Source organism: Acromyrmex echinatior, chromosome 12 (genome assembly GCF_024713525.1).
Source record: "Acromyrmex echinatior isolate Ae372 chromosome 12, ASM2471352v2, whole genome shotgun sequence".
Classification (NCBI taxonomy): domain Eukaryota; kingdom Metazoa; phylum Arthropoda; class Insecta; order Hymenoptera; family Formicidae; genus Acromyrmex; species Acromyrmex echinatior.
In genome coordinates, this window is record NC_141863.1 from 1,863,656 (window position 1) to 1,875,707 (window position 12,052).

The 12,052-nt window shown below is 35.1% G+C and overlaps 2 protein-coding genes across 2 annotated transcripts; both read right to left on the reverse strand.

The window, feature by feature from the left end:
• Positions 1–357: 357 nt before the first annotated feature.
• Positions 358–6,075, reverse strand: LOC105143706 (uncharacterized). The gene is made up of 3 exons (XM_087412035.1): positions 4,789–6,075; positions 1,168–1,284; positions 358–646 (listed from the first exon to the last, which is right to left on the reverse strand). The coding sequence occupies exons 1-3, from the start codon at positions 4,926–4,928 to the stop codon at positions 538–540; spliced, it is 366 nt and encodes a 121-aa protein (XP_087268161.1). The 5' UTR covers positions 4,929–6,075; the 3' UTR covers positions 358–537.
• An 869-nt stretch (positions 6,076–6,944) lies between these two features.
• On the reverse strand, positions 6,945–12,052 carry LOC105143705 (uncharacterized). Its single transcript, XM_011052163.2, has 4 exons — positions 11,485–12,052; positions 10,508–10,680; positions 9,919–10,035; positions 6,945–8,992 (listed from the first exon to the last, which is right to left on the reverse strand). Exons 1-4 carry the CDS (start codon positions 11,656–11,658, stop codon positions 8,863–8,865), a joined length of 594 nt encoding a protein of 197 aa, XP_011050465.1. The 5' UTR covers positions 11,659–12,052; the 3' UTR covers positions 6,945–8,862.

Consider the following 12,052-nt stretch of genomic DNA (forward strand, 5'->3'; position numbering starts at 1 on the left):
TTTTTCGTTTTCGTGAAAAAAGAATGAACTAAATTGTCGGGAATCATCAACTTGGAATTTGCGTCACTTATGTAATTTCGATTTATATTTTATATTGATAAGGACTCGAATTGAAGAGTGAAAACGTATATCTTATTTGTTTTGTTATATTCACACGAAAATAAAGAATTTTCTGTGCATCCGAACAACTGATGTAGGCTCTGATGGATTTTTTTACATTTTTCATTCATAATTATGGTAGTTACAAAAAAATTCTATTAACTATTCAAACATTTTTATATTTGAATAAATTGGAATTGCAAAAAATTTCATCAGTAGCTTGCTATAATTATAATTATCTGTACAAATCTTTTTATGCTGCTTAAGATAAAACAGCATTTTAATATTTATTTTAATTTGCTTGTATAAATCTGAGCCCGTTTGTGAGTGTGCAATTCAGACGCTCTAGTAATTTGAAGGGCTGGAAAAAGTAAAGAGAGTTCTTCGTGACTGCTCGTTTCGTGCCCGCGTAAAACGATCACGCTTGATTGCAGCAATTCAAAAGACACCTGGACACTTGGAGTGCATCTCGTCACAATTTTCGCCCAAGTGATACGCTCGCTCGTATTCGGTCATCGGATCGATGTTGTACCATCCTCCAGGCAGACTGCAATCATTAATTTGTTATTTTACTTAATAGCTAGTATACGTCTTTTTCAGTCTTAATGATGATAGTAAAGTGAAAAATCTATAAAGAACATCAAATGACATCAAAATCTAATTTAATCCTTTAATAATAAGGTCGGGATGGAATGTGATTCTACAGTTTCGTCAATTAAAACATTTTTTGTTTTACCACAATTATTTAAAGTCCGTAAAAGTTAAACTTTATTATATTTTTTCCTGGAAATTGTAAGATTTATTCAAAAGTATTATTAGGGCATTAATATTCGCTTTGATCGAATTTAACCTTCTTCATTTATGTGTATTTTTTCATCTACAAATAAATAGAGGAAGAAGTATTATTATTTATTCTTATTATATAATATATTATATTCATATTATTATTTTTCCATTTTTTATTAGATGAAAAATGAGCAAAACAGAGCACTGTGTTAGATCCGATCTTATCACATATATCCTTTAAAAAACCTCATTGTTAGAGAGTTAATTTAATTCACGACTTACGTGAATATAGAGTGCAGGGTTTCCTCTAGAAAGCTTCCCTTCCCGACGTCTTCGCGCCTACGCCCGGCAGCCTTGCAGATTGCTTTGAGAACGCAGGCCTTGCCGTCCTTCCCCTGACTTCACGAAGGACAGAAGGTGAGATATGATGGGATGACAAAGATTCAGAGCAGCAGGAACAAAGATCGTTTATCATTATCATCCTCGTTATCGTTGTCGAGCTCGCCAAGAGCCAGCGGTTCATTCATTAAGTCCGCGATAATACCGGAGGTTAAAAGGGAGGGGACCGCGTGTTGATATTACCAACCACGAAATCGAGCGGCACTGTGAACCCGGGGTGGTTTACAATGAGTTCCTCCTCGCTCCTCGCCGCACATCTGCTAAACAACCGAGCATCGTAGTCTCCTTCGGTCCGCATACCCTCTCCCACGGTGAGCAAATACCGGCAATTACGCTACAGCTCTGTGCAATTTAAATTAGAGTAACCGCCGCTTCTGTCATCCCCGGATTAACCCCCCCACAATTCGACTCTTAACTGAAACTTTACTGGTGTGTATAACGCGCGTCTGCAGTTGGCGGGAAAATATATCTCAATTGAGGGTTGCCACTGTGGCGAACGTAGGGTACGTGTCTATCCGACAGTCCTTGGTCCAGTTAAGCAAAACGGTTGATTTATGTCGGGAAGGGAATTTCACCGTCACGTACGTGATCGACGAACTAGGGGTGGTATTTTATGTCTCAAATTTGACGGGACAAATTCTCTAGATAGATTATATTTCCTTAATATCCGAATTGCCGAAGTTCGTCAGACTGGATCTCGCTGTGAGTTTTGATTGGCTGGATCATAATAATATTGATGAAATGTGACGATATATTGACGTCAGATTTAGAATTTTTTATATTCGACAATTTTGATAGAGTTCTGACAGAAAGATGAACGGATTGATGGTGGAAATAAAAAGGAAGAGAGAGAAGACTCTTCTTGCAACTCTTTTGTATTTGCACATGATGACGGATGAAGCAACAATCCCACGTAATCAAAATGAATAACGACCACCTTTACTTCCGTGGATTACTCGACGAAGATGTCTCGGGCGTATATAGAACCGCGGGATTCCAACGATGAGTTTGGCTATCCAGCGTGACGCGAAATAAAGCATCGTAATGGCACGTATACGTGACATTCTCCGAGTAATCCTGCATATTTTTTTTAGACGCAATTGAGCATCAAACAACCATGACTCATATCTTCCCATTGAATTACCAACGCTTTTGATGGCGCTGAAAGATAAAGACCACTAAAGATCCTCAAGTAAGAGATTGGACACTGAAATGCTCTGAATATGGTGGATCAATGCTTAAGATAGAATGAAATAGATATCTAAGCGGTTCATTTTATCTAATCTTATTCTGCCTTACGTATCTATCTCATAAATCTCATTATATCTTAAACATCTTGAATGACGGGCTAAGCGGACTAATCAAACGTTGTGTAAACGTCCATATAGCTGATCATTCTAATAATATTGCAGCAACATTGTAACGTTCCAATAATATTGCAGTAACATTGCAAACGTTGGAAATATTACGAATGTTTCTGCAAGTTCTGTGTTATATGGGCGATGCCAATATATATTTTACTTAAGAATGTCTACGGCCGATATTCATAATTGATTCTTATACTTAATACCATCTTAAGTACAGTCTTAAGGTGTCATAAACCAATCATAGTCGCATTAGCGTTTTAAGACATTACTTAAGATAGTCTTGAAATAAGAACGATTTGTTCCGAAATACAATAGATATAGCAAGCCTTTAAGCCTTAAGAAATTAACCAACTATAGTCAATCATCCTTTTCACGTTCAATTGGATTGATCAATTTCTTGAGACTTAAAGCTTATTATTTCTATTGCGTTTCAGGATTTATGAATATCACAGCTTAAGAATAGTAAACCTTAAGCCGTATGAAATTGATCAATCATAGTCAAATACAGAAAAATAATCAAATATGATTGATCAATTTTTATGTAAGGCTTACCATTAAGTCAGCGAGACGGAAAAGCAATTTTCTCTTATTTCTCCTCTCGAATTGCTAGAATTCAGATCGCGAGAACGTTTCGGCTGATTTCAGACAAATTTCAATGTTTACACTCATATATCATATAATATTAGTCACGGTTACCGTAACAATTGAATTTATTTGATACGCGGCGAAGCGCAGTAAAACGTTTGTAACGTCGAGAAAATCTGATTAAGTCAGAAATTACATCAAAATACATGTTATCAATTTGAATGGAATTATCAGTGTCAGTTCAATTGGGATATAATATAATTGCTCCTAACAATTCCCCCGGTTTCCGGAAAGGAACAAATTGTTTCTATTAAGCGTTCAATAAAAGTACGTACCGACGATTGCTCTTTTTCATTTCGATGATTCACGATTGTAATTTCGTCTCATCGCTGTACAAGAACGACTCAATTAATTTTTTTTACATGTCGAGAGTAATTCTGCATTAAAAGAGCAAAGGAATTCCCTTGTCGATCGCTCGTTGCGTGATTCCCGACCGTTTTCGGTCTCATTTCCACCACGTAGAATAGCTGTCCTCGGAAACAGCACGAAACGTTGCGATCATTGCGAGAAGCCTCTTAATCCGCACGCTTAATGTGCCCGTAAGCACTCGAACAATGTCCGGTGAAACACTGGAAACACTAGGGTAACCGAGCAAGCGTGGTTTTACGGTATTATACGTCGTCGGTTATACCTGAATCATCGTCGTTTCTTCGGGACCATTTTCCGGCCTCGAGCGATGAAAGCACACCGCTTAATCCGCTCGCCGCTCGAATCACCGTTTAAGAGCGTTTCCCTGTCGCTTCATCGGCCGTGAAATACATTCGTCCCACGTGTCTCTCATCGAAATTATTTGAGTTATCCAAGTGTAACGTTTATTACAGTCACGCACACGGAGCTTTACGAGGGACCATTTTGAAATTTGCGCAAAGAAACGTCGATTACGTTGATGGTTATCGGATGACTACCCATTTTAAATTTCCGACACGTTATTATTTTTTCTCCGAATCGAATCCGCCTCTCTAAACGAGAAACGTTTCGCTTTGGGAAACAGAAGCATTTTCCGCGACGCAGATGAGAAGGCAGCTTTCCAATAATGGCTCGCGTCTATTTTTCTTCGTGAAGCGAGAAGCAGCGAACTTGCCCAACAAGTCATTGAAACAAAAATCTCACAATAAGTCTCACCCTTCGTTCGCATTCGATAGAATTACCATTTTTCCATCAGGACCTTCCACTTGAGGAAAAGGATAAATCTGATGTGATCAGTAGAGGAGAATGAAGTAGACTCAGAGGCGATATAAAATGATGAAATATTCAATTTTTCTACCGAATGACGATGCACGTCGTAATCGTTACAATAGAAATTCATATTTTTCTTCGTTATGTCCGAAGATACATTTCCACATCATTCCCACATTATTAAAATAATTTACAAGATTTTTTTTGGTATACAGATCGCGCAGTTGTCGCAGTTGTGTAATTTATACGAGATGAGAAGAGGAAACGCGCGCCCCTCTCTCTGGCTTCCTTGTCTTTATTCGCCTTTCTTACTCACGTTCTTAGCATTAGCTCCACTTTATGGTACAGCTCTCTTCTGCTCCTACGATGATAAACCTCAGCTGGCTTCCCGTACAGCACAGTATTTCTGTAGGGTAGTTCCCACGCAAGCCCGGCGGTAGCACCAACGGTAAACATTCCTTGGGGCTTTGAATACGTGCTTATGGTTAGACAGAAGACGAGCTGCGTAATAATAGTGGACAAGTAGAATAATGCTAAATTAAATTTCCTTAAATCGCAAATAATAAGTAATGTTTGATTTTAATTCTCTCTCTCTTAATTATTAATTATTGATTAATTAATGTACTTTTATAAAGTATATTAATTATTTGTCCTCACTCAAATTAAAAATTATTTTAATATTTGCAATTCGAAGTGCGCATTTTAATTCGGCGGCAATATTCGACTTTACATATTAATTTAAAACTAATTATATTCTAATTATGCGGATCAATATATTCCTTCCTTTTACAAAGTTTGTTATTACTCCATGTTGCTTCGCTTATTAGAGTCTTTTCAAACATTACGCATAAAGGGAGTTCCGTTTCATTTAGCATATGAAACTTCCTAAGCTAAACTGTATCGAGAGTTTATGTTGCACTATAATATACAACTTCGCTCAAGCAAAACTTCCGTAAGCTCGTATCGACTTGTCTGGTGCGTTTCGCACAAAAACACGAAAGAGCACGAAGATTATAATTTCATTTTAATAATGGATCCCCGATCTCGAAAACGAGTGTAATAAGTGCGTTTACGTATACTCCTCTACATTTTCAAAGTTTATGCATCGCAAATGGAAACTTGACACGAAAAGGATAATAATCGCCATTTCCGCGAGAGAGTTGAGTGTTTCTTTATTGAAATACATCTGTCGTTGTGTAGAATAAAAGTTATCTTACTTGAACGTTGCTGCCTTGAGGAAATATCAGATACTTTGTTCCGACGTCTCTCCCAGATCTTACTAGCGAGTCGTTCGAAAACGTCATCGACGACACTGTCGATTCTTCAAAGCGACGCACAAAAATGCCGAGTAAAATAAAGTGACGGAGACGATTAATCAGCATCGCGGTACGAAAATTTCATGTTCTAAAGCGGAGCTAAAATGCTAGTTCTAACGATAGAATGGGCTTGAACATGTAACCGTTACTTGCTCTTAAGAACAAACGCTAACGAACTGTATTTGTCTGTGTCGAAAAGCAACGGTACTTTATTATTGTTCTAACGATGAATAAGTGGAGAATAATTTTTAACTCTGTTCTTTATTCCTTTGAGAAAAATAGAAAAGTTTAAGAAAACTTCGAGTATTTTGCATAAAGGATGTTGTCCTTTAAATTGAGGATCTAGATGACACAATTAAGAACATTCGGACTTAAAAATACATACTTTATTAATACTCCAAACATTTTTCATGTAATACGCAAATGCATCCTATTACGCAAATGCATCCTATTATTTATATTTGCATTTTCATCGACCGTTTTTTTTTTGCATTTATTTTAGTCTAACAAGTCCATTTAATATTTAATACAAATAATACCTATTCAAATAATGCTTTGAGATTATAATTATGTTAATTTAAATAAACCAATCTTCACGTTGTCATCCTGTATTGGCTCGAATAGGCATTATTTGATTGTATTGATTTATCTCAATCGAGCTTTAATATTTAGTTTATTAATTATATTTGATACTTAAATCATAATTGCCTGAATTTTTTTTTGTACAATATATGTAATATAATTAGTTTAGCAAACTTAAAATACTTCGCATAAAAGCATTGTTTCGTAAATTAATTTACAGCTGAATAATAAAATCGAGAATATATCTCTTGACTATATAATATTGTATATCTTAATTGAAAAAAAACGATTGAAGTGAAATAAATAACTAATAGAAGTAAATAAATATAACAGAATATTGCAAATAAATATAATAGAATACAAATGCATTGTGTTATATTTATTTTCTGTTATATTTGTTTGTTTCTATTCTATTATGTTCATATCACTTCAACCGTATTTTTCCTTTTTATTGTATTTTTTCAAGTTCAGCAAGACTATCTCTTTCATAATAACTTAATAAATCACAATTGCCTGAAATTATTACCTATACAGTGTACGATAATTAGTGGTATTAAACAAATTACAAGAATAATTATCAAATTAACATTTTAATTGGTTATCGATTACATTAAAGTAAATTATGAACTAAATTAAGTATTAACCTGATTCAAAATATTGTCGATAAAATACAATGTATATTTTCTAAACATATTTTAATTTATTGCACAAGGCTGATAAAGTACTGCAAGTTTTCTTCAATTTACTCGCATAATAAATATCTAACATTCCACGAATAATATGTACATAATATTAACTATGTAAACATTATTAACTATCCTCATACGTTTTTAGAGCCCACAGCAAACGTTGCTGTAATTTAATTATCTTCGGGATAAATTTCCGGTTAAAATAACTACTGTACTAAACTGAGCACGTGGCATATTATCGAATCAGATGCATACCAGCAATCTAATTTAGACCAAATATATTGTAATGTATATCGTGAAATTAATATCGAGTACAATACAACAAAAGCAGGATACACGCCCAAATGTAATATAATGCTAGAAATATTATCTGTCGTAGTCGAGTTACAGCAAAAAATTTCATGCTCGAGAATATCCTCTTTACAAGTTTCATGATGAGGACAATAATTTTTACGCGGTACTGCCACGTGTTATGGCAGTACTGTTGTGACAGACACCGAGTCATTATCTTAGGATTTTCCGGTTGTTGGTTAAAGTATTACGTCAAGTGGCCGCCGGGCTACCTTGTTAAACATTGTTAATAAACAAGCTTGTAATTACGCGGCAGAATTTCATCAAGTAAATACAATTATGTGCTTATAGTTGCGACTAGTTCGTCGCGTTCGTGCGCAACAAACACCGACGAATGGAAAACTAGGAGTAGCTCGCACGAGGAAATGCAAAATGTTCACTGAATGCATATCGATTAGACGTTCGTTACACTACGAAAGTATATTTGGCATATTTTATTTCCAATGAAAAGGAAAAAAAGAAGTAGGAGGGAATCAACCGTGTCGGACGCTCCGTCGGAGCACTCTACAGAAATGAACCATAAATCGACGAGAGCTTGGTGACCATTTTATTAATGCAAAACGTCGTGAAATTATTCGAAACCGCGCCGAAATGAATTACACGTTGCGGGAGTAATGTAATGACCGATATAGAATATTCATGGGTCGAGAGCCTCGCGCCAAACTTTCTGAATTTAATCTCGGATTTGTCGTTGATGTTAAATAATCGTTTATTGCCCTCTTCAATATAAAGCCTTTCAACATGCATAATGGCAAAAAATTTTATATTGTTATCAAAAATTATGTAAATACATGACATACTTGCAAATTCAATTAACCAAATGCAATATTCGCGAAGTTGTCATTAGAATGTGCAATGTAAGAAAAACGGATGAAATCTTGATTATATATTTCATGTTATACTTTATGCATATATATTGTGTGATTTTTTTTATCTAGACCTACCATAAATCAATTTTGAATGTACGTAATATTATTATTATTGTCATACGTTACTTATAAATATTAATCCAGTGGTAACTGTATGTAATAAGATAATATTATTAATATAACTTAATTAATACGTCGAGCTAAATACATTTTAAATAAATAATCTTTTTTAAAATAACAGACATACAAACTCAAATTTTGATACATTTAATTCTCGTATAGTGTCTCTTCTCTTTCAATAAAGAACGACAAAGTCACATTTGATCGACGTTTGAAACATTTGTAATAACGATAAACCAACAATACAACAGGTCGACCGTTTTATCAGTCGTCAGTCCAATGCGTCGCGAAACGACGCGCGAAGCCACCGTAACATCAGGCAGAAAAATCACCGCGGAATAGGACGGCTGCCAGAGAAACTTCGCCGCAAGTTTCCCATCAGATTTACACTCTGTAGTTTTGTGGGACGACGCGGTTTTTCGAACGACGCGGTGAGAGGTCTGTCGCAGCTTCTGCTGCAACTTCAAAAGTCCACGTCATAAATGGAGTGCTGACACGTGGGGTACAGCCGTTCGCAGTCTCCGCCCGTTTCGTATGCGCGATCGTAAGCGTGGTCCACCGACCGCTCGAATTTGGCACCATCCTTTGGCAATCTGCGAACAGAATCGCATGTCGTAGAGTTACGGTTGGAATTCGATTTAAAGATGTATGTGTCACATTCGGAATATTACTAAAAATATCAAAATTTCATAGATTGTTCTATTACTACATCTGAATATCTGTGTCAAATTTGAGCGCAATTCTCTTATTGGTTTAAAAGTTATTTAATTTTTCTGTTCGCCTTGGTTGTTATGTAAAAGTTAATTTGGATTCACTTACTTCATAAGCGTTATATATTTACCTAAAACTGCAGCAAAATATGATAATTGCGCTGCATAAGCTATCTTAAAGACGATTAGTCATATTGAAATAGCACTTACAGACGATTTATATGTCATTGACACATCACTACATCAATATCTCACTCACTCATGCCATATACACATAAATTTTCGTATAATAATTACATTTTAATTAGACATCTAAGTCCAATTTTAAGAACTCCATATTATTTCTTCAAACCACTAATAATTTTTGTTGTTTTTAGCATAGGCTTCACTTTTCATAGACACATATATTAATGCATATATTTTAATCTTGAAAAAGGATTTTCAAATTAGTAAGAAAGGAAAAAATAATGTTATGCAAAAATTAATAAATTTAGTCGGTAATACAGACTTTAGGATCCCCTTAAAAACGAAATAATTTTGTTTTGTTTTTTTATAATTGATTTCAGGATGTATTTACAAAAAAATATTTTAACTGATATTAGTTGTTTTGATCTTTTGTGTTTATGTTACATACAACTAAAATATCCTAATTCCGAAGTCTTATTACTCGATCAATCAAACTCTCTATTCATTTCTTAATTAATTGAAACATCAGCTAATTAAAATTAAAATTCGTGAGAGATATGTGTATATTGGAAGCTTTTGAAAGAGATTCAATGCTCTTAAAGGAAATCAAGGTTTTTACTTACGTAAAAATTGCGTGAAGGAGCTCCTGGACGAAGGATCCCCTGCCTATCTGGACAGGATCTCGCTGGCCTGCCTCGCAAAGTGCCCTCATCACGCAGGATCTGCCATCGAAGCCGATGCTGCCAATGAAATTTAATTTAAAAGCATAAACTTTGACGACCAGCTCGGCGGAGCGTCTGCTACGCGAAAACAATTACGCTTGAAACAATTTCGTTTCGCAATCGCACTTAAAAGTAATTACGTCCTCATAATGCGTAACAACCGCGCACGAGTCGCGTAAGGCGCCAAGAATGCAGACATTATCTGAGTCGCGTCGCAAGCTACATTCATAAAATTAAATCGCTTTTCTAACTAATATATTTATCGTATTGATTCGCATCGTTTCGATGTTTTTATCGATATCTAACAGTTCGATAATAACAGATAAGGCGCGTCTCTTTGCATTTTTATTCGATTGTAAAGGATTTTTTTGATGCTTGAAATTGTTTCAGATGCATTCAACCGCGATATGCTTCTCGTCAACTCGAATGCATGTTGAAAGATCGGGCGAAAAGCTGGTTGAAAAATAGGGAATAACGGCACGACACTCACGATTGCAAGAAAGCTTCCATTTTCGGATATACGACGCTCCGGCTTCTACGGTGAAGCAAATTCGATATCTTTGAGTTGACCTTATTCGGAAGTTCCCAGGCTAAGGCAGCTGTCAGTCCCAGCACCAAATCACCATCTCGGCCGTACGCTCCAATAGTCAGACAATACACTAACTGGAAAATACACAAAACATCCACGTGCAAATTCAGTTTTTCGCGTAAATTTCGCAGACTGCAGGCGGCACGAGCGGCGCTTTACTTTTCTACTTTATCCGTGTACCGAAATCTGGAGGAGGCAATAAAATTTCAAAAGCATACAAAACGTTTGCGAAGTATTTGGCCGAATTTACGTGATGACTGTTTGATTTTCTGCAGATCCCTAATGCAATCTTGCTTAAAGTGGCTTAAAGAACGTTCCACATTGTGAGAAAATATTCTGAAATATTAATTTTAACTTGTTTTATGTTAATACATTTTGTATATATATATATAATGGAATTTATATTACAAATGTTTTATAAATCATGACGAGAGTCGTTAGAAAAATTCTTGAATTATTAAAAATAATTATGAATATTAAACTATTCTTCTTTTTATTTAAATATATACAATAAATATAGCATTATTTGAATTTATTTAAATATATACAATAAGTTGAACAAAACTGTTGAATAAATCAAATAAGTAAAAAAACGTCAAATACGATCAAAGATAGATATTGATATCTCATTATTTGGCTAAGGTAGGTTTTTCGCAATAAATTCCTTACAATGTTTTCAGATGTTAGTAGTATTAAATTAATAATTAATTTAATTTGTGATATTATTATTACAGCTTCAATTCACGATTACATTTCAAATCTAATTGCTGCGTATCTTATATAACTAGAAGAGTATTTAAAATTTACATAGAAATATTATTAAGCACCAATTTAGCCATATTTGGAATTTTCTTATAAATTTATATGTATATATTTACCTGAAAATTACAACCTTCCGGAAAAATCAAGTATCTCTTAGGTCGTGATAAGATTCTGGACGCGACATCGATTTCTGTTGCGTTCTCATGGACGACCATCGAGCCGGCGAAGAAAATCAAGCAATTCAACCATCCAACAAGAAATGAAAGGCGATAGTCTAACATAACTTTCATACGGCAAAGTGTTAACGTTTTTTCGAGTCATATATAATCATTTACAAATAGGGGAATATCGAAGGCACAAAAGAAATCTCGAATGAATTCTGAGACGAGTTCCGGCCAACGAAAAAACACAAAGTTTTACGATAAAGATGTACGATTCTGCTGTAAACTTATAAAAACCGATATCGAAAAATAGGTTCCCATGCAAGACCGACCTCTTTTATTACGCATTAATGCATTGAAAACGAAAATCACACGTGACTTAGCAAGTTAATGAAATTTAATATATCCGTTTTGTGTCATCGACCAACGTCAGCAGTTCATCGTAGATAGTCGTCGTTATACTAGCGATCGTGATCAGCGAGTACGAAGATTTGACAGATGATTCTCCCGTTAATAGTAACGG